The following is a 23,225-nucleotide window of genomic DNA, read 5'->3' as shown; positions in this document are numbered from 1 at the left end:
AAGAAGAATGTTGCATTCAGACCCGATATTTTTGCAGTTACAGATATTTTCTTAATAAAAAATATGAGAGAAAATATATTCTTTTTAAATCCACATTGAAACAATGTCATTTCTCCTCCAGAATATCAAATGGTCGGCCCCTAAATAAACAGAAAAGGCGACACAATCCCTTCCAAAGTCATCTCTGAGTCCACTGTACAATTCCGACTATATCATAAGCATGTGTTTATGAATCACTATCAAATAGAGATAATGGTGTTCGCGTAATATATGGTCAATGTTTTTAACAGATATTCATGATTTGTACACTAAAAATAACTTTTTATTCATTTTTGTTTCCAGTTTTGTTTGTAATTACTGTGTTTTGGCCTCTAATCTGCTTGTCATTTTATGTGGAACGAAATAATCAAACTCAGACATTAAAAGCAGGGCACTATCTCGAATAATACGAATAAGGACCAATACAGAATATCACTACCAATGGCATTGGGTTACTTCGGCAAAGGTGATATGCAAGCAGGTAATATTGATTTTATGTAAATAACACCTCAAGCCATACATTTCTGTTTTGACGTCACGGTGTGTAATATAATCATAAAAAAACATTTCACAGTGACGTCAAAACAAATCCTGATATAATTGGAACAAAGTTGAAATTTTAAACCAGTGACTACATGTATCAATCGGTTCTTCCTTCTTGTGAGGTGAGCGAATAAATTATTGTATGACAGCACCTGCTGATAAAGAAATAAGGCCACCACTCAGTGCACGCTACCACTGAAGCCTATCTCTTAGACGTCGACAACAACCACACTGTAAATCCCCACATGTCTGGGTTAGACAAATGTTATCAGCGGGCATAAAACAGTACTAACACTACCTCACAATCAGCTGGAAAAAGGGTGTTCGCCACACTCTGTGCTATGGGGGCTACAAGGAGATCTCATGTGTCCTATTTCATCCTGCTATTTCTGTTGCCAGTTGCAGGTAACTTTATCAAGTTATTTCATTTTAACGAAATAGTTTCTAGGTCAGTGTTATATTGAAAAATAATTGGATAATAACAAGGCGGGGTTATAACTAAGTATATAGGTACATGTAGAGAATACCGGATACCCATACGCCATGTTTGTTTGATGTCATTCTTACAGCAGCACGAGACTATTTTTTAAATTGGGCGACAAAGCTCAAAATAAGCAGGAAGATACCCCGCTTGTATTTGTATCGTTGAATATGATTTAACCCCGAAATTAAACCTCAAGGCAATTCGTCAACATCGAAAATTGGACATAAAAAATAAATAAATAGAAGTTCTATGATGACATAATGCAACCTTCTCAGTGACATGTATCGGCAACACAACAAAAACGTAAACTTTGATTTTCTATTGACTTTGAAACTAAAAATGACATTTCCTTGCGATACCCATGTTACTTATGCGAGGCGGATAAAAATGGCAACTGAAACACACTTAGAAACTGTTACTAAGGAATGTGGAGGAAAGATCCGGTATTCTGTATACTTATCAGTATATATTTTCAAAAGATTTCTTGTCATGTTTGATCGACTGTGGGAAAAGCATTCGGCGATTGACATGACGTAACATTGTCAATAATCGGTCGTCTCACTTTATGTCTGCCAAGTAAGGGTTCAGTTACCGGTAGGGTAGGACATGTTTACCCTTCTCGCGAACACCTGGTGTCATCACTGGTTTCCAGGGATCAATTCATATCATTTTCACCTCTATTTTGTCTTTTACGCTCAGTGGAATCTGTTTCGGAGGATGATCAAAACTGTTTATTTTTTGGCATCGACGATGTATATATTTGCATTAGTTTACACTGAACCCCCGTTAATGTGGACAACGGAAGGGCAACGAATCTCCGGGATAACGAATAATTGTAACTGGTAATGTTATTTATTTATACATGATGTCGGATTAATGGTGTCCGGATTAAATGTTAATATACTCCCTTGGGGATCTTCCAATACCAATTCTTGTGATCATTTCGAGAACAGATGACCTTTAATGTGATCACATTTGCTTATATCAACTTGTCTAACGTATAGTATTCTTGTGAAATCCCTATATTCCTGACCCCGTTAGACTGGAAACCCCTCTTTCCGGTCAGCGACTGTCAGTAATCAATGTGTTATAATTAATCGACTTACAGAGAATGGGATCATTCAGGCGTCCTATTCACGAAGCTGTTGTAGCGCTAAAATTGTTATAAAAGTATCGTAGCGAATACAAAGCTATCTGGGCCTTATCTCGAAGCTGTCTTTGTTATCTTGACGACAAAAATTAACACAGGGTCGGACCTGTCTTAGGAACTTTCGACATGTAAAATGGCGGACAACAGACGGCATAGTAAAGAAAACGTATGCATAGGTGGATGCCACGTTGCCCATGAATTGATATTCCATTCCTTTTAGTGTATAACTGCAACATTCTAAATTTATCATCTACGTAGATAGCACCTCAATAAAGACATGTCAAGACTAAAAGTCAAACAAATCGGATCAACAAAACTGACCCGCAACTATTGTCGATTACTAGAGAAAATATTGTAAAGTCGATACTTCATTGGTATATGATACTTCTTCTCCGTTGATCATTATATCATATTCGTAGATGAAAGTATCTTCTACGTAGAAGTAAGTATCATGTACGTAGATGATATTTTTTATAATGTGGAACAAAGACTTGACGTCATTCGCAGGCAGAGTGAGAGAGTTGGATTTAACGCCGCTTTTAACAGTATTCCAGTTATATCACGGCGTGTCAGCTTAATATTGAAGAAAAGCCCGAAGTGATGCAGGTCTCAGACGTTTACCACTTCGATGAAACTCACGAACACGGGTATGGTGCTGACAAACCTAGAAACATAATCGTGGCGAACCAGGATTCGAACCCACAATCATAGGTTTCTGCACAGCGAATCGCGGCGCCTGAAACGACTGGGCCACCCGTGCCCCCTATTTGCAGGCAGAAACAACAGTGTTCTTGTAGACTACAAACAGACCTTATGTATCTGTTCTGATTCTGCTTGTAAAATTAATAATGTCCGCAACAGCATTCACACTTGTTGAAGTATGTTCCGTCGTTATGGTACATATATCCTCAGATCTTGAAGCAGGGAGGCATCGTGTCGGCGTAGAAGACCTGGTTTCAATGAGATTGCAATAATAATATTTTGAATTCACTGTCATTACATCTTCTAGAATGTTTGCCCAATAGTGTTTGATGCACGATGCCAGCGTTTGACATGTGTCTATGCCGACAAAATACCCGAAGTTTTTCTTTTTCCCGGTTGATAGGTCTACGGTTTTGCAAGATGTGAGATCCTTCACAGTTTACAGGAGCTCATCACAAGGAAATCATAATATAATACAAATAAACTTACATAGCTGATATTTACAAAGTGCTGCTTATTTTTTGTGGTGTGAGTTTCAAGGCATCAGTGATTTAGCAGTGCGCGCCAACTCGTGTACAGATTACTTCGGACATATCGCAAGTTGCAGGTGTGTTTTTAAACCGAATGAAAGGACCATCCCCGTATAAATCGCAACGTTATGGCATTTGGTGTCAGGTGTAAGAAGCATGTTATTGAATTCTGGGTTCTCCTTTGTTTCGATCTCACAAGATACCGGCAATGAAAAATAAATTTAAACACCGGTGGACAACTTATAATATAAATGCATTCATTAATTTCAGTCTCGGGAATGTTCAAAATATCCATTTGGAACACACACAACTCTAAACAAAACCCTTTCATTTTCGTTAGAAATATCTGATAAAAGCAAAGTCGATTGAACGATTCCGACTATGTCAAATAGAGATAACTCTAAATGCTCGCGGACCAATCGGTGGCACACGTCTCAAACAAACTTATGGCAAGGCAATTGTTCACCTGAACAAGTGACCCGTGAACATCAGCAACCCATGCTTGACGTAAAAGGCGACTATGCTTGTCGTAAAAGGCGACTAACGGGATCGGGTGGTCAGACTCGCTGACTTGGTTGATGCATGTCATCGCATCCCAATTGCGTGGATCAATGCTCATGATGTCCATCACTGGATTGTCTGGTCCAGGCTCGATTATTTTCAGACCGCCGTCATTTTCTGTAATATTGCTGAGTGCGGCGCTAAACAAAACAAATAAACAAACCTGAACAAATGGCACAAGTCAAAATAGGAAATTGCATCATACATCGTTTTTGTCAGTGACAAATGAATAATGTGCATTACACGTCAAACCATTTCTATTTTAGCTTGCTTGTACTGCTACCAATGTGGAAACACAGGCTCAGGAGGATCCTGTGAAACGGATACCAAGACGATGGTAAAATCGGCCAGAGACATTGCCCTTCAGCTTAATAATAGCACCAATTCAGAAGTAAAAGATACAGACTCTGAGGGAAGGACCCTGCCCTACATCAAGAATTGTTCCAACTCTAGGAATGTGTGTATGATCGAAACTACTGAGAATGCACGTAAGTTGAGTACTTGGTCGTTGCCATGATCTTCACAACACATCCACATCAACATCAGGGAACACGGGCGACTCGGTCATCCAGACACCTATGGCAGTGGGTGATCCCGGCTCGCAGTTATCATGTTTCTACGTTCATCACCATTACTCGTCTCAGGACATCTGCAGTTGTGTTTTGCATAATATTGTATCTGGCAGCAATATAGTTGAATCTTTGGACCCCTTTACTTCACACCCCGACATAAATGAGTACACGGTCGTGCAAAAATATGAATTACGTAAAATTAAAAAAAAAGATTACAAATGTTGACGAAACATCGACAGTAATACGCTCAAATATAGAAATCGAGGAGAAATGGACCTGAGTGAGTGAGTGGGGCGGTCGGGTAACCTTGTGGTTAAAGCGTTCGCTCGTCACGCCGAAGACCCGGGTTCGATTCCCCACATGGGTACAATGTGTGAAGCCCATTCCTGGTGTCCCCCGTCGTGATATTGCTGGGATATGGCTAAAAACGTCCCAAAATCAGACATAAAACATCGATTTCCCCGCCTATACCTCAAGTTAATAGTTTTAATACCATCGTTTTGGTGTGTTTTATGAAATGAGATAGTTTGACCACAATAAGGGGTACCTGTTTTAAACCTGATATGTCAAATTTTGTGCATACAAGCGACAAAACCACTTCCATAAGCATAGAAAATCTCTGCTGAAAGAAGAGTCTGTTGTAAGATTCCGACTGTTTCAAAAGCATGTGTTTCGAATTACAATCAAATAGTGAGTGAGTGCGTATGGCTTTACGCCGCTTTTAGCAATATTCCAGCAATATCACGGCGGGGGACATCAGAAATGGGCTTCACACATTGTACCCATGTCGGGAATCGAACCCGGGTCTTCGGTGTGACGGGCGAACGCTTTAACCACTAGGCTACCCGACCGCCCCAATCAAATAGTGATGATTCCAGGTGTCAAAACATTATCTCCATCTTTTCAGAGACGTCGGCCATTCTTAGCTACATCCGGGACTGCTCTGATGGGAAGACGTTCTCGTTCGGAAACTTGTCCATGTTGCAAGGCATTGAGCACAACAACTTCAGCACGTGTGCCTACGACACTCGTGGATACATGACCTGTGTCACCACCTGCCAAACAGACTTCTGCAATGGACCAAAGGCCGGCGCGACCTCACTGATGATGTCGGTAGCTCTCCAGATTGCCTGCCTGTTGTGTGTCTTCAGAATGACGTGCACGTCTTTGTAATGGCGTCAAAACATCACAGAGTGAGAAAGTTTATTTTCAACGTCACATCGGCAATATTTCAGCCATATGGTGACGAGTCGAAGCATCACAAGCTACAAGGTACCGGAATTAATCGGCTGTCCATTGCAAGGATTCTACTACAGTGAAACCTCGTCAATCCGGAACCCGTTTAACCGGGAACCCCGATTCTGGAAGGAACATGTACATATATTCAAAAGGATATGTCTCAATTCCGATGATTTGTAAATCCGGAAGTTATTCTAATCCAGAACTGCTCTGCTGTGGATCTCACTGAGTATGCTTTATTTACGATATTGATGGTTCTTGAGAGCATAAACGTAAAGTAGTATCCAATACCTAAGAAAACGGAATTCCTGGCAGTGAGGAACATGGACAATATAATATATTTGTGATAAAGTCCACACTGGGCCACTGACAGAACTAATCAAAGTGTGTAAATGTGTAATTACTACATTTTCGGGTACCATGAATACTTCTTTGTAGTATCCTGTAGTATTCATTATCTCCTCATTATTCTGGGCTCCTCTGATCGGCCATAAAGGAATAAGAAATGCGGATAAAACAATCCAGGATACAATTCATATGTATATCGAGTGCACGTATTTTACATAATTATTGAATCATTTGCACAATTTCTGGAGTGAGTGCTTGTTATAGTTCTATTCCAAATTACAGTATGACAAAAACCCTCTCATCTGAGCTATCGCCCTATAATCCAGTGGAGACGAGACAAAATGTAATCTGTATAGAAGTGGTGTTATTAACCTTGCACATGAAAAAAAATTGGGCACTCCTTATTCTCATTTGAAATGTTACCCTGTTTTAATGTTTTGACAAAACACATATATTTTTGTTTACAAAGTGATATACTAATAGTGAAATACAGAAACCAGTCAGGAAATCGATTGGTAGTGGCACCCTTTGTAACTGTTCGACGGAAATAGCATTGCTTCCGCTTCTGCTTGGCAGTTGGCATCAAAATGTATGACACTTTCCTTGTGGCCATCTAGAGGACCATTCAGTGAGGGCATGCAGTCTCACCAGGAGGTTGTGTCTTGTCAAAACGATCAATGTCGAAACGATACATGGAAAGTCGAGATATATGAAAATGAAAAATGGATGAAGCTTGACCTTCTTCTCTGTGCGTGGGTATGTGTGTGTGTGTGTGTGTGTGTGTGTGTGTGTGTGTGTGTGTGTGTGTGTGTGTGTGTGTGTGTGTGTGTGTGTGTGTGTCTCTCTCTCTCTCTCTCTGTGTGTGTGTGTCTCTGTGTGGATGTGACTGTCTGTGTGTTTCTGTCTGTGTCTGTGTATTTGTATGACTGTGTAATTAAGTTGTGGTAAGATCGAAATGTCACTGTATTGTCTGGACGTGGAGGGCCTTGCGGCAACACCTTTATTTCCTTATTCAGCTGGTTCCACGAGAACCGTACCTAAATTTCTCCTAAAGGGTCACCTGGCTGATACCTCCTATATATATGGTTACATTTTTACAAGCAAGATAAGACTCATAGAGAAGGTCGTCTCTTCAAGAGCGCTATGTTGTGGACACCCTTTTTTTAAATCTTATCAATAGGCCTGACTGAGCCTGCGACAAGCTTCGTGACGGTTCGAGTTACCTTAAGTTTGATGTATTTTATAAATCTTAACAATAGGCCTGACTGAGCCTTCGACAAGCTTCGTGACGGTTCGAATAACCTTGAGTTTGATGTATTTTTTAAATCTTATCAATAGGCCTGACTAAGCCTTCGACAAGCTTCGTGACGGTTCGAATTACCTTGAGTTTGATGTCTTTTTAAATCTTATCAATAGGCCTGCAGCTGGCTAAGCCTTCGACAAGCTTCGTGACGGTTCGAGTTACCTTGAGTTTGGTGTATTTTCTTCAATCTTATCAAGAGGCCTGACTAAGCCTTCGACAAGCTTCGTGACGGTTCGAGTTACCTTGAGTTTGGTGTGTTTTCTTAAATCTTATCAATAGGCCTGACTGAGCCTTCAACAAGCTTCGTGACGGTTCGAGTTACCTTGAGTTTGATGTTTTTTATAAATCGTATTAATAGGCCTGACTGAGCCTTCAACAAGCTTCGTGACGGTTCGAGTTACCTTGAGTTTGATGTCTTTTTTAAATCTTATCAATAGGCCTGGCTAAGCCTTCGACTAGCTTCGTGACTGTTCGAACTACCTTGAGTTTGATGTCTTTTTTAAATCGTATCAATAGGCCTGACTAAGCCTTCGACAAACTTCGTGACGGCTCGAGTTACCTTGAGTTTGATGTATTTTTTAAATCTTATCAATAGGCCTGGCTAAGCCTTCGACAAGCTTCGTGACGGTTCGAATTACCTTGAGTTTCATGTATTTTTAAATCTTATCAATACGCCTGACTAAGCCTTCGACAAGCTTCGTGACGGTTCGAATTACCTTGAGTTTTATGTATTTTTTAAATCTTATCAATAGGCCTGGCTAAGCCTTCGACAAGCTTCGTGACAGTTCGAGTTACCTTGAGTTAGGTGTATTTTTTTAAATCTTATCAAGAGGCCTGACTTAGCCTTCGACAAGCTTCGTGACGGTTCGAGTTACTTTGAGTTTGATGTATTTTTTAAATCTTATCAATAGGCCTGACTGAGCCTTCGACAAGATTCGTGACGGTTCGAGTTACCTTGAGTTTGATGTATTTTTTAAATCTTATCAAAAGGCCTGACTAAGCCTTAGACAAGCTTCGTGACGGTTCGAATTACCTTGAGCATATTGCACATGTGTCACGATGTGGCCTCGCTAACTCGAATTCCTGGCGATACCGAAATTATCAAGGTTTCCGTTTTTCGGGAAAAGCAGAGATGTATTCTACCTGGGCCATAAGTTTACATCGTCCTAAACGAAGCACAGATACATAATGTAGTTCGAGTTAAACGATATTTAACCGTATTGATTTTTAAAGGATAAATTATTTTTCTCGATATGTTAGTTCTTTTATATGTTGTACATGAATAATAATGAAGGTCTGATCAAACGTGTTTCTTTCAAAATCAATGTAACAACACATGTTTATTTTGTTGTGAAAAATGAAATAAAAACACATTTATAATCTAAGCCGCAAGAGTTGTGATTTAATGCAGCATAACGTTGATGAAACTGTTCATATGACGAAAAAGGAGGGAAATATTCATGAACATATAAAGATCAGTTCATTATATCTAAAATTATGTTCTTATCATCAGTGTCTATATACTTTAAGGTAAAACAACAAGAGTACGGCGATGTGACACACCTGCTTTCCACTTGATGTGCATTAATTACCACAAAACTTTAATAAACTTACATTCACATTAATTTGACAATCATCTTACAGTGATTGTGATTGAAGACAAATGATATGCACGAGTATATGCACGACATATGCATCATCGACAGCTTCTTGTGCTACGGAAGCGATCGAAACGCTACGAAAGTCGCACGTCTATGTTAAAGTATGGGAGTTGCTGGAATATTGCTGGGGTTTTTTTTGGTTTTCAGTTAGAAAACATTTCTTGCAGTAGAAGACCACTTTCTTTAAATCATTTGCCGCACCTTTTAAAACCCAACAGATATAAAGAAAGAGATCGGTTTTCGATTTCAATCCCGACTGGTCCCCCGAATCAAATACTTGATTTACGTTTCTAATTTTGAGAATGACTGGGGAGAAATAAGAGTTGTTATGTTTACCTTGGTGTGGTCTTATCTGCCTCTCCGACAAACACTCACCCTTGCTTTATGTTGGTGACATTCAGATCATGGCATGGTGATCGATGCCTCAGTTATAGTGTTAACCTGAATATTGATAGGCCTTGCCGGACGCAACATATTGCTTTGTGTACCAGGAAGTCTGTATAGTCTTTGTACTGTCACTCTATGCGCCATAACGCACATAAGTTTTCAGAATGGAGGCAAATAACTTGAGTCATGTGGGACGTACAAAACGATAGTTTTTCGAATCATTAAATTGAAGGTTTAGAGTGTCAGTGAGTGGCTTTTGTCAATTATTCTGTAACACGTGCAATGATAAATGTCTTGGAAATCGAGTGAAAAGTGCTACGGGTAGCTAGCCTGGTATCCCCCAAAATATTACTCAGAATCCCCTGGGCTCAGAAATATATAGATCCAATGTAAACCCGTGGATGTCAGAACAGTCACATGAACCAAGGAAGAGACAAAACCTAACCTCATCGACTTACTCTGTTCAAAGGAGGTACTTCTGTATTTCTGACGCCCATAGTTACTACTTGGATATGTTCTTCAAAGAAATAGAGAAAACTGTGGCGTGTTGATATTGATAAACGGACTATAAGGCCAGTGGCAATAACACAAAAGTTTACTTTGCCTGACAAATATCTATCTCAAACAAGAAAACTATCACAATTTCTCATTGTTGAAATGTTATATTCAATCTTACAGTGTAAATAATATCATGTTTGTAAGTTTGTGAAGATGTGGCGTGCAGTAGGCTACTTGTGTGGTTGTTCGGGTATTTATTTCTCACAGGGGTGTTGTCTTCACAGATAAGTAAAGCATAAACTTTATCTTCAATGATATTTCCCTCATGTAATTTACAGTAAGAACACGCCTTATGGTTATGATACATCTTAATATAAACATATTTTTTATATCAATTTCCGCAATATCAATACCAGATCATTTAAGTTCAAAATATTGAAGTGATTTATAAATTTTATGTATTTATTTGTTTGTTTATTTATTTCGGGGGATGGGTGCTAGCGTAAGCACAAATAACACTTGCGAAAGATGAAGTTCGATTTTTTGTTTTAATGTCAACAATGTCGATATATAATATTAAAAATATGATGAAAAAATGGTGTCAAGAAATACTAAAGAAAGTTCTCCATGCTGAAACTTAACTAACAGATTTAAACTACATTATGGAAAAAAGTCCCGCTTGAATTCATCACTGACTGTGTACTTCGGCACAAATGTTTTATGGTGGAGACAAATCGACTCAACAACAAAAGCTGATATGCGATATGTTTTACACTAGTACTGGTGCAACTGTATGTAACTGTAACCGACAGAGAGTCCACTCACGGTCGTAAAAAAGTGAAAGTAGATGAAATACACTTGTTGCTATGAATGCGGCAACCACACAGCAGGAATTGTAACCTCTCAGCTCTCGTGAACCTTAGTTTCCTAAGAACGGAGCAACATTTTAGCCCCACGGAGATTAAGGCAGACTTTGGACCAGACGTAGTTCTACTGCGATTCACGTATCGGAAAAAAACTTCTGATCAGTTTTATTTAACGCATACGGAAAATTTGAATATATCAATTTCAGATAACTGAGTTGTCGACTACGAATGTGTTTCACAGTATGATACGTTAAATTACTTAACAGATAAGGTGTCGTGCCCAGGTCACATGGCATTATAAAGCTGAGGGCCTGTACCTCACCTACCTAAACTGTATGTGCATTCTGAAAATGTTTGCTTTTGGTTTGGTTTGTTGTTTAACGCCGCACTCAGCAGTATTCCAGCTTTATGACGGCGGTCTGTAAACATTCGAGTCTGGACCAGACAATCCAGTAATTGATATCATGAGCATCGATCCACGCAACTTGGATTACTTGCAAAATATTACAATGACATGCATCAACCAAGTCAGCGTGTCTGAGCACCCGATCTCGTTAGTCGCCTCTTGCGACAAGCACAGTTGCCTTTTATGGCAAGCATGGGTTGCTGAAGACCTATTTTACCCCGGACCTTCACGGGTCCCATTCTGAAGATAAAGCTCCTACCTCACATGTGTATGGCGTATTCTGGAGAAGGAACACTAACCTCAAATCTCTCATGCCATAAAAATGGAAAGAACAAAAGCCCCCCAAACACTATCTTGAAAATAAATTAATCCTGACGATTAGAATGGGATTAAACGTCATGTTCAAGATTACTTCACTCATACAGCAAGGTGTGTGCGTGCATGTGTGCGTGCGTGTCCACCAAGAAGGTTATGGTTATTGACTTTACAAGGGAAGTGTTAATCTAAATATAACATGTTACATTGACCACTTTCCAAATGGCATTGTGTGTTCAAACAAGAAAAGGATATTCGATGGACATGTATTGATAAGGGTATCATGGTTGTGTTTTGGACCTTAACTTTTCAATGTTTCGGCGACATTTTCAATTTAATACCTTTTATACTTTGCCTTGCAGTTTGGCAGGGCCGTTAAAAACAAGAAATGGTTATTCGATGGTGATGTATAGAATTTATGTGTTTTGGACCTCCATATGGTGTTGTGGCGACTGTGTTTAGCCAAGCAGCGTTTTGATAACGTGTCGAGTTTATATTTATAATTATTATTTTATTATTATTAATTTTTCTTTTGCCCGGCAGTTTAGAATTGTTGATCCGAACGGTTTCATGGAGCTGTCCGGTTTGACAGGCGTTAGGTCTGCTGAATCATCTGAGGTGTATCTGTGTTGTAGTTGATGGAGGGTTTGGAATGCAGAAGGTCGCGCAGACGTTAAAAGAAAGTACTTTTTATCCCCCTGTCTCGTGCTCCGCTTGAAGGCCTGTTCAGAGTTAGTATAATGTGTGTGAGTGGGATATCCATGTTATTTCTCTTAAAGTTCGCTAAAGGTCGTTCTGACGTGACCCGTAATGGGATGTCCTCAGATCTTTCTTTAGCGACAGCGAGAACATTTATATGATTTTAATGAGATTGGTACTTGTTGTTCTCCATGTTAAAGGCATTAAGGGCTTAAACAAGGGCTGCTCGGCCCGGAGTCAGTAGACTGTGTCTGAGTGGGGCATTAATGGCATGGTATCTCAGTGTGCTAGCACTACAAATCGGCATCAGTTCGGACTCGTAGAAGCACACACACAAACACACACACACACACGCACGCACGCACGCACGCACACACACACCTTTAACGTGACGTTATATCCCATTCTATCTCCCCACCCCACCCCCAACCCCACCCCCGATGTATTCTGTACATGTCGCCTCCTTCACTTATTTTCAAGATAATGTTTGCGCATTCGTCACCTTTCGCCTCTTTCCGTAGCCTGTAAAACGACTCGTTCCCTTATCATTCAATGCGCGTATGATTATAATACCTTGGTAAACAAGTGACAGTCAACAGCATTATGCAGCTATCTATACATTTCCTTCAGCACCTATATATTTGACAAATTATTGATGCTCCAGTGACCTCACACAAGTCACGCTACACAAGCCAGGTCACAGTAACCTGTAGGCGATGATAGTCGACTGGTTGGTTTTTCACAGACTCCAGTATTTACAAGCAGTTGTGATATTGTCAAACTAAGGCGTCAAATCATACAAAATACAAAACAGTGTGCAATCAAATTGTATCCTCAGCCGTCTAAGCCCCTTTGTAGTAGACAACCCAAGCAGCCCTTTAAGACGCTGGGAAGTATTACATTCACATCGTCTCTTCGTACCGAGTACTATTGTGTTCTTGCCTCTTCTCGTATGGGGGCGGTCGGGTAGCCTAGTGGTCAAAGCGTTCGCTCGTCACGCCGAAGACCCGGGTTCGATTCCCGACATGGGTACAATGTGTGAAGCCCATTTCTGGTGTCCCCCGCCGTGATATTGCTGGAATATTGCGTCAAAGCGGCGTAAAACCATACTCAGTCAGTCAGTCAGTCTTCTCGTATGAAATGATAGAATATGTGTTGAGGAAATGCAATTCGTCTTCTTTATAAATTTGTCCTTTTAATGATTTATTCAACCGGTAGAAACACCCAAGTGCAACTTAAGCTGTTTCGCCAGGTCACAGAAGAATGACAGATGCAAATCACAGATATTAAAGGGGAAAAGCACTAACTCATCACAGGGACGTACCCAACACACGCAGACACGCAGACACGCAGACACGCAGACACACACACAAACACAAAGACACACGAGCACAAACACACATACCACCACCAACAACAACCCACAAATAGCCACTCCGTTCACACCAAACCCACATCTGACACACCTGCATCCATACACTCACTCATACACATACATACACCTCACACCACCAACACCCAAAACACACACATACGCACACCTCACACCTCAACTTGCTACAAAAACAAACACACACATACACACACCTCACACCTCAACCTGCTACAAAAACAAACACACACATACACACACACGCACATACATACCACACTCATACACTTACACACACCTCACATCACCAACAACCAAAACACACACATACGCACACCTCACACCTCAACCTGCTACAAAAACAAACACACACATACACACACACGCACATACATACCACACTCATACACATACACACACCTCACATCACCAACACCCAAAATACACACATACCACACACATACACAATCACACACGCACACACATACGCACGCAAGCAAACACACAGACACACACACATACACAAACACACGCACAAACAAACACACACACATACGCACACCTCACACCTCAACCTACTACAACAACAAACACACACATACGCACACACATACCACAAACATACCACACACATACACAAACACACACGCACACACATACGCACGCAAGCAAACACACAGATACACACTCATACACAAACACACGCACAAACGCACGCACAAACACACACACACACATACACACACCTCACACCTCAACCTGCTACAAAAACATACATACACACACACGCACACACATACACAAACACACACGCACGCAAGCACACATATACACATACACACGCACGCACGCACATACACACACATACGCACGCACATACACACACACATACGCACGCACACACACAATCATACACACACATACGCACGCACACACACACACGCACACACAAAGCCCCTCTGGATTCACCAGCGTGTCTTGTCCTTCTGTTGTGAGCAGCCATTTACACCCAAGTGTTATACAATCTCCATCAATAACCACTCCATCACTGGGTGGAATTATCCATGTACATGAATACCGAGTGACGCTCAGAACTCACTTGGAATGTTCAGTTCATCTGACAAACATGTGCTGCTGTTGAGTGGCGAATTCTTTTTGCCACACATGTATGCATATATTTGGCGACAGACGCTTTTGAAAACCATTTGTTAACGTTTTGAATAATAAACCAACAGGCGAATACAAATCTCAAAGTCACATTAATTGAACGATCTGGGTGACAACACCTTGAACTTTTTCTTCAGATGAAAACAAATTGGATTTTACTGGTGGAACTTTAATAAGAATACACTTCCATGACCAAAGACGTCTCTTTCCTACACGTAAGATCAATGTGGGTTTAGACAAAGTACCGGTGTTGTTTTAGGGAAATGGGTTGTGCTTTCAAAACCGACGCTTAAACCTTTCTCCCCTGCCAACCTGTGAATACAAGATATTCATCCCTTTCAGATACAGATTTATCCTAATACTAGACTAAGTCCAAATGAAGTTGTAGTCGCATTATAGCTTTAAGCAAGTACCCGGTCATAATACACTTGAAGCCGAATTAGCATCATCGTAATAATAAACATTGTGCACTCAGGTCTTTTCTTGCCAATCCCTGGCTGGAGTAACATATTGTACTCATCGTAATGGGGGGGGGGGGGGGGGGGGGGGGGGGGATTTCCAACTTCGAACCGAAAGATTTCAGTTAAAAAGACCGAAAATACCACTCGTCACTGACACTGACACACCTGCCCAAATTGTTTTGACGTAGACGCTAAATAGACATACTCTCTACCATTGTGGTACCAGTATACACACGGGAATACATAACGGTGCAAGCAACAAAACACATAAACACGTTGGCAACCATATTTACCTTTGTACATACCGTTTCTTAATAATTATTTTACCTTGTGGAAACTATAAATACATTTTTACATGTGTTGATATTGAGTTGACTGACAACGGTATAAGGATCTATACCGAAACGTCGCTTTTTTTAGTATTAAAGAAGTTGTTATCCATAAAATTGTGTCGACCTTGTCACCCGTCAACCTCTGAGTGAGTGAGTTAAAATTTAACGTCGCATCGGCATTATTTCAGCCATATAGCGACTCAACCTCTAAGTAATGCGTATCAAACAAGTTCAGTCAAAAAATGAATGTTTGTTGTTGTTAAACGTCGTACTCAGGAATATTCCAGATATATGACAGCGGCCTGTAAATCATCGATTCAGGACCAGAAAATCCTATGATTGACATCATTCAAATGATCATTAGTTTATATTCTTTATATGCACCATCGTCTACACTCAACATCAGCCATTGTTGACGATGTGGTAAAAACAGAATATATTGCATTTAAAAAAACTTCTTTGCTTGACGGGGGCACGGGTGGTCCAGTCGTCTAAGGCGCCGCGATTCGCTTCGCAGAGTTGCGTCCCTTAGGCACGCCAGAAACCTAGGATTGTGGGTTAGAATCCCGGTTCGCCCCGATTATGTTTCTAGGTTTGTCAGCACTATACCCGTGCACGTGGGTTTCACCGAAGTGGTAAACGTCTGAGACCCGCATCACTTCGGGCTTTCCATTAAGCTGACACGCCGTGATATAACTGGAATACTGTTTAAAGCGGCGTTAAACCCAACTCACTCACTCACTCTTTGCTTGACTGTTTGACAAAGCGCCGCCTAAAGCGACTGCCCGGAGTTTCCACTGTGCCGAAGCGGCTGTAAAATCGCTCAACCCAGTATTCATGAGCGCATTATTACCTATATTACACTGTTGCACCGGACAGTTTCATACGCATGTAATTGATGAGTGAGGAAATAAAAATAATTAACGACTTTAACGGTTTTAATATTTTGTTTGAGTATGCAAATAGACATTTCCTTTCTGAAAATAAAATTATTAGAACTGTTTTAAGGCATTTGAGTGCGGTGTTAAATAACAAACAAACTTAAGGCATTTAGAAGAATCATAAGATGAACTCTGAGCATCTATATGATTAATTTTGAATCTACATGTACACTAAATAACCTCGGTCAGTTGATTTCACGTACTCTGTGCCTGTCCGACAGTAATATTGTTGTTTTTGGGTTTTTTGTATAACGCCGCACTGATGACGATGAGTTGAGCATACAGCTTGTAGCGTACCACACAGACACACAGTGTCCAGTCACATCACATGGTGCTCCTGGCCGTCCATGGTTGCAGCAGTTGCTACACGTCACGATGGAGTCTGTACAGTATTCACAGGTCAAGGAGTTGGTTGGTTGGTTAGTTTGCTGTTGAACGCCGCACTCAGCAATATTCCAGCTATATGACGGCGGTCTGTAAACAATCGAGTCTGGACAAGACGATCCAGTGATTAATATCATGAGCATCGCTCCACGTAATTGGGATCGATGACATGCATCAACCAAGTCAGCGAACCTGACCACCCAATCCCGTTTGTCGCCTCTTACGACAAGCATAGTCGCCTTTTACGGCAAGCATGGGTTGCTGAAGACCTATTCTACCCCGGATCTTCACGGGTCTCCACCAATGGTCATTATCATTACACCAACTTGAAGCTTCTAAAGTGGTTAATGAGATTAGATCAATTTTGATGGAAATGTGCATACGTGAAAAAGTAAGTAGAGAGGTATGTTTTCATTGACTATTGAATATCTTTCCTTGTGTAGCTTAATTTCGCAACATAACTCCAGTGGCAAGTGGCAAACACATTGATGTCTTCAGTGGGCGTTGAGGTGTCTGCCTTGATCACGTCATTAACGCATGGTCATGTATTGTTTTGTGGATGGAAAAGAGGTAAGGCTCGAAAACGTGTGACATGGATCACAGGGCCATGTAACTAATCATGATAATAAACAAAATCGCCAAACAACTTGTCTGCGAGTTTGTTATTATTATATTAGTTACATATGGCTCTTTGCATGGATATATAAATCACATGTTGACTTGAAAGAGTCTTTTGGACATGCATAACAGTGATAAAACACTAGTCTGCTAGCCCGCTCCAACTACAAATTACTCATTTCTCAAAAATTGTTTTAACATCACAAGATCTTCACGGGTCCACGGGTCATGGCGATCTGTGTTAAGGCTGATTATATAGAATGTTCTTTTGGCGTCAAGAAGACTGGTTTTGATAGACTAAGTATTTAACTGGCGCAGTTACAGGCCGCCCTCTTATAACCTGGAATGTTACTGGAGTACAGTGTTAAGCAACAAACAAAACAAGAACCATTTGAATACAACGCGTCTTACATTTCCCGAGTGAGAATGACATTATTCCAAATGTCGAATGATTTGTTTTAATCAAACCCAGCTTCATCCTGTGTGTTCATATGTTTGGTTGTAGTTTAAATCTGATTAGCTTTCGTCGAAAAGAGACCTTACCCTTTGGACAAATTGGTCGCCTGTTGATTGAAGCGTTCCCTTGACACAGCCTGAACTTGCGTTGAATGAGAGAGTGAGTGGGTGGGTGTGAGGTAGGGAGAGAGTGAGTTGACGTTTACGCCGTTTTCAGCAATATTTTTGCAGTATCACGGATAGGGACACCAGAAATGTCTTCAAATAGTGTACACATGTGGGGAATAGATCACGGGCCTTCGGCGTGATGACTGAACGCAAAATAACCAACAGGCTTCCCCTCGGCCCCGACTTCAATCATATGGCCGATCTTACAGTGTGTCTAATAGCTGCTGTAGACACCTTGCTTCCTGTCTGGTTTGAGAAGCAGTGTAAACATATTGCTAAATTTGCTTTCTGAAGGCCTGTGAAAATCCGCATCGGGCTCCGAGTGGAAGGTTTTGACGTAGAGAGTCGAAGCATTGTATTCGGGTGGACCCACTGTGTGAACCGTGGATCGTTTACATACTATCGGACACTTCAATCAGATGCTGTCGGTCTGGTTCCGTCATTTCTATACACAGGCGTAGGAAAACACACACACCCAACAACCCGCACCCCGCACCCCGCACACTACAACCCGCACCCCACACCCCAAACACCGCACCCCACACCCCAAAACACCGCACCCCACACCCCGCACCCCAAACATCGCACCCCACACCCCAAACACCGCACCCCGCACCCTGCACCCCGCACCCCGCACCCCGCACCCGAAACACCGCACCCCGTTTCATATCCACTGCGTACCCGGTTAATGATAAGAAGCAAGGTAAATGACGGAACTACCTGGATGAAAATCACATGACGTGAACAGAACCTGCAACCTCACATGCCATTTTTAGTATTTTGACCCACGGAGCCATCGGGGCAGGTAATGGAAGGGTGTTCAATTTTACATGTTACTGACTTCGGTTGTCTGCATGCAGCGTCGGCCCGTTCGCGATCATACTCTTCTCCGAAGGAATGAGTCTTATGAGAATATATCCAGCACGGGTGTGGTGTTGACAGACCGTGGATAGTATTCGGGGCGAGTCCCTATGTCTGTCATAAGACTCAACTAAAATGAGGATTGCTTGATTAAGTGTGTGAATTCACTAATGTGTTCTCGTTCGCTACGACGCTGTTCTTTGCTCTAGCTATCGACCTCTGGTTTAGTCCAGGCTCAATAACAGACCACCGCGATATAGAGGTGACATTGCTCACACGGACACAACACTGCACCCTCTCTGACACCCTCACACCTTTCAACTGGTAAGCATGATAAACCTACCCCTAACAAATGTTGAACACTATACGAGTTAACGAGCGACAGTAATACTCTACCTGGTTCGTACACAGGAATGTCGTCTAACAAAGCAGCCGCTGTACGCAACACGTCACGACCGTCGGTGCATGAAACTGTACACCGTTACCTGTCACTTTAACTACTGAATCAACACAGAACAAGGAAGTTGGGGTAATCGATTCTAGCACAGATGTAGTTGCTTCTTTGAATCGAAGTACACGTTAACTCCGTCAAGCGATCCGAGACGTTGCCTGAAGATTCACCGGGGCGGAACGAGCCACGGTAGACCCCAGTATAGACTTGAGGTTGAAACGAATTGTAAACCTTCTCGCAATCACTGAGGAGTGACATCCACTAAAGGATGGAAATATGGCTTTTCTACCTTCTGGTTGGATTTCTACACAGGTCGGGTGAGTGTCTGTTTTGTTTAGCTTACTGGGGTTTTGTTGGGAGTCCGATAGGGGTGAAGTATCCTCCCACATTATGTTGGCCCGCCGCAGAGTGTCTGTGTACGCCATCATATGACTGAAATACTGTTCGGTGTTTAAGATCAATTCATTCTTCATAACTGCTCGTTCGCCAAATGTATGCAGCGCAATTATTATATATAAGTGAGTGAGGGAAAATGTTTTACGCCGCCTATGCAATATTTCATCAATATCACAGCGGGGTACACCAGAAATGGACTTCACACATTGTACCAATGTGGGGATCGAACCGGGCTCTCGGTGTTTCGGGCGAACGAATAACCATAAGGCTTAACCCCACCGCCCCATATAATATAAGTACACGTCTTTGATACGTGCGTTGGTGTAAAAACTTGAAACACTTCCGCTGTCACTTATACAAGTCCATGGTCGTGGCGCTCTATATACATTTTTCCAGTCGATGGATCAGTGGCACACGAATTTCAGTCTTATCTCCCTGAGGCCTTATGGTGCACTGGATTGTTTACAGTCACGTTGTCTTCTCATCCTACCGGGTACCCATTCACCGCTTGGTCAACAGGGGCATGGTTCGCACGTTAACGTTAGTGACACTCGGGGATCCGGCAGAACCCTGACGTCCCCGGTAAAAATCCGTTGACGGCTCGTGCCCATCGCAAGGCAATATTAACGGCCGGGTTTCGTCTTGATGCAAAGTCAATGTCTTGATCCACTTGCAACACTGCTGCTTCAACTTACATGAATAATTTCTTTATTGCACATTTGCTTTTTAGAATCAATTTGGATGCCTGCTGGTATGCAGCATGATTAGAATACATAAGAAAATATTTCGGGAATCTGCTCCATTGACATATAAAAAATAAACTGACAGTATAAAATATATGAAGACTACTTTACCTCAACCACCCTTCCTTTCCCTTTCAACCTACATGCTCTCCTTTCCCTGTCGCTTTTATTCAATAACCACAAACTCCTAACAAACCACTACAACCACCACCACACATGCCAAACAACGACCTTTCAACAACCTTTCAAACAATTCCTTCTAAACTGCATTGTTTCTGCTGCAAATGACCTGTGATATCAGTGTAGTAAATCGGAATATCAAATGTGCTTTTAACCTCCTGTCCTTTTGTTGCATTGCTCTGCTGCAAATGACCTGTGATATCAGTGAAGTAAATCGGAATATCAAATGTGCTTTCACCTACTGTACCTATGTCGCATTGTTTCTGCTGCAGATGACCTGTGATAGCACAGGTCATCTGCAGCAGAAACAATGCGACATAGGTACAGTTGGTGAAGTACATTGTAGTAAATCGGAATATCGAATGTGCTTTAACCTTCTGTACCTATGTCGCATTGTTTCTGCTGCAGATGACCTGTTCTATCTGTGTAGTAAATCGGAATATCAAATGTGCTTTCACCTACTGTACACTATGTTTCTGCTACAGATGACCTGTGCTTTCACCTACTGTACACTATGTTTCTGCTGCAGATGACCTGTGCTATCTGTGTAGTAAATCGGAATATCGAATGTGCTTTCACCTACTGTACACTATGTTTCTGCTACAGAGGGCCTGCTGTGTTATCAATGTACCAGTAGCGGAGATGAAGGCGAATGTATGACAGGCTACAGTTCTTTCACGAAGGTGTTTCACGCACTGTCCAATCCGAATGCAACGCTTGTTGCTGGGCCCGGCGACACAGCCACTGAGACTCCTCATTATAAGGATTGCGACAAATTCGTCAACAGAACCATGTGTGTCATTGAAGAAGTTCGAAATGCATGTAAGTGGTGTTATTATCATGAACTTTTTGACTATCAAGGCAGACCAGCTATATTTTGGTAAAATTTTTGTAAGGGGGCAAACTAAAATTTCAACAGTTAATCATAGCCACGCTTGAGAAATAAGGACGATTTTTGAGCCATCAATACGTCTAGTAAATAGGGTAATTATTTGTGCAGATTCTTTTTCTGCAGAAAGTCTGCAGTAGCTCTGCAGTGTCCGCACATTCTGCTTAGTCCCCGCAGAGCTACGAGAGTCTGAGGCTTCGCTGGAATGTTGTTGAAAATATAGTATGACGCGTTTGTTTTGTAATGTAGACAGCTTTCTTTCCATACCAAGCTGACGCGCCTTGACAAAACTGATATACTTTCAAAGAAGGTTAAATCAATCTCACTTACACCTTGCAGTGATTCGAGGCACCTTTTACCGTGCCACTGACGACTGCCCATCTTATTTTCAAGTTAAAGTGAACATAATCACATATGCCAATAAGACAGAGTACTTTATCTGAGTATGTCTATCAAGAGTCGACCAGAATAATTGCAAGTTATTTAAATGTTTTACGTGGAGTGCGGTGGAAGATATCTAAAATATACATTTACCGGTATGTTATTTACAATGTTTTGTGTCTTCCTATAGTTACTGGAAACGTTGAAACCTTCAACCGGGACTGCTCAGATGGTGTGACGTTCTCCATCAACATGCCAATCTTACACACAGACACACCTGCCAACTTTACAACGTGTGGATACGGCAACCATGGCTACCAAGTCTGCATCACTCTGTGCAACTCCACCAACTTCTGCAATGGACCTAATGAAGGAGCACAGAATGAGAAGCCCTCTCTGATCGTGTTAACTGCCCTTTTTGGCGTATTTTATGCTTGTGTCAAATTCTAAATATCCAAGAAATCTCTGTATTTATTCATGTATGCGTTTTGGGTTTATCTGGGCCAAAGGATCTGGTAATTTGTTTTCTAAATGTTCTTCATCGTCATGAGGGTTATTTCGTGCATGTGCAGCAGGGTGTGGAGTCATACCACGGATGACATCATCAGTTTCCAGGGCCCACTTGCACAAAGCGATCTTAGCGCTAAGACTATTGTAAGCCTATGTTAAAGTATGGGAGTTGCGATCATCTTAGCGCTAAGATCGCTTTGTGCAAGTGGGTCCAGATGACATCGTTAACTAATCAGCTTGGTTCGTGGTTCGAATCCCTGAACGGGATTCGGAAATTGTATGGCCGCTTCATATGTGTTCCACTCTAAGATCATCATTGTGTTTCCTTAAAAGATTGTCATCAATGCCACAATAAAACTCATATTTTCATGGATTAAAACTGGGATCTTGTTCTGCTTTATTTCATAATGGACTGACTATATAAAGTGCTCGGTACGGGATTAAGATAAGAGTGAGAATACCTTGACAAAATTATAGCGAACTCTTTGATGTTGGGGAGATATTGAGTGAAGTGTTTGTTTGTTTGTTTGTTTTTAAACGCCGCACTCAGCAATATTACAGGTATATGAAAACATAATCGAGTCTCAACCAGACAATCAAGTGATTGACATC

General features: G+C 41.4%; 2 protein-coding genes across 2 annotated transcripts; both read left to right on the top strand.

Moving 5' to 3' along the window:
- Positions 1 to 775: 775 nt before the first annotated feature.
- On the top strand, positions 776 to 6,743 carry LOC124145001. The gene is made up of 3 exons (XM_046514634.2): positions 776 to 987; positions 4,276 to 4,497; positions 5,489 to 6,743. The coding sequence occupies exons 1-3, from the start codon at positions 924 to 926 to the stop codon at positions 5,752 to 5,754; spliced, it is 552 nt and encodes a 183-aa protein (XP_046370590.2). The 5' UTR covers positions 776 to 923; the 3' UTR covers positions 5,755 to 6,743.
- Positions 6,744 to 19,570: 12,827 nt separating this feature from the next.
- On the top strand, positions 19,571 to 22,992 carry LOC125374348. Its single transcript, XM_048385188.1, has 3 exons — positions 19,571 to 19,831; positions 21,440 to 21,655; positions 22,294 to 22,992. Exons 1-3 carry the CDS (start codon positions 19,783 to 19,785, stop codon positions 22,551 to 22,553), a joined length of 525 nt encoding a protein of 174 aa, XP_048241145.1. The 5' UTR covers positions 19,571 to 19,782; the 3' UTR covers positions 22,554 to 22,992.
- The last annotated feature ends 233 nt before the right edge of the window (positions 22,993 to 23,225 follow it).

Source organism: Haliotis rufescens, unplaced genomic scaffold, assembly GCF_023055435.1.
Source record: "Haliotis rufescens isolate VD_foot unplaced genomic scaffold, xgHalRufe1.0.p SCAF_55, whole genome shotgun sequence".
In the NCBI taxonomy this organism is placed as follows: Eukaryota; Metazoa; Mollusca; class Gastropoda; order Lepetellida; family Haliotidae; genus Haliotis; species Haliotis rufescens.
The sequence above is the reverse complement of the archived record's forward strand: the minus strand, read 5'-3'. Positions and strand labels throughout refer to the sequence as shown.

Bases quoted from the DNA above. Each gene is read 5' to 3' on its own strand.
- LOC124145001 (XM_046514634.2), top strand. From the start codon at position 924: ATGGGGGCTACAAGGAGATCTCATGTGTCCTATTTCATCCTGCTATTT. The intron at 988-4,275 runs GTAACTTTATCA...TTTCTATTTTAG, and splicing joins ATTTCTGTTGCCAGTTGCAG to CTTGCTTGTACTGCTACCAA. The intron at 4,498-5,488 runs GTAAGTTGAGTA...CCATCTTTTCAG, and splicing joins CGAAACTACTGAGAATGCAC to AGACGTCGGCCATTCTTAGC.
- LOC125374348 (XM_048385188.1), top strand. From the start codon at position 19,783: ATGGAAATATGGCTTTTCTACCTTCTGGTTGGATTTCTACACAGGTCG. The intron at 19,832-21,439 runs GTGAGTGTCTGT...TTTCTGCTACAG, and splicing joins TGGATTTCTACACAGGTCGG to AGGGCCTGCTGTGTTATCAA. The intron at 21,656-22,293 runs GTAAGTGGTGTT...GTCTTCCTATAG, and splicing joins TGAAGAAGTTCGAAATGCAT to TTACTGGAAACGTTGAAACC.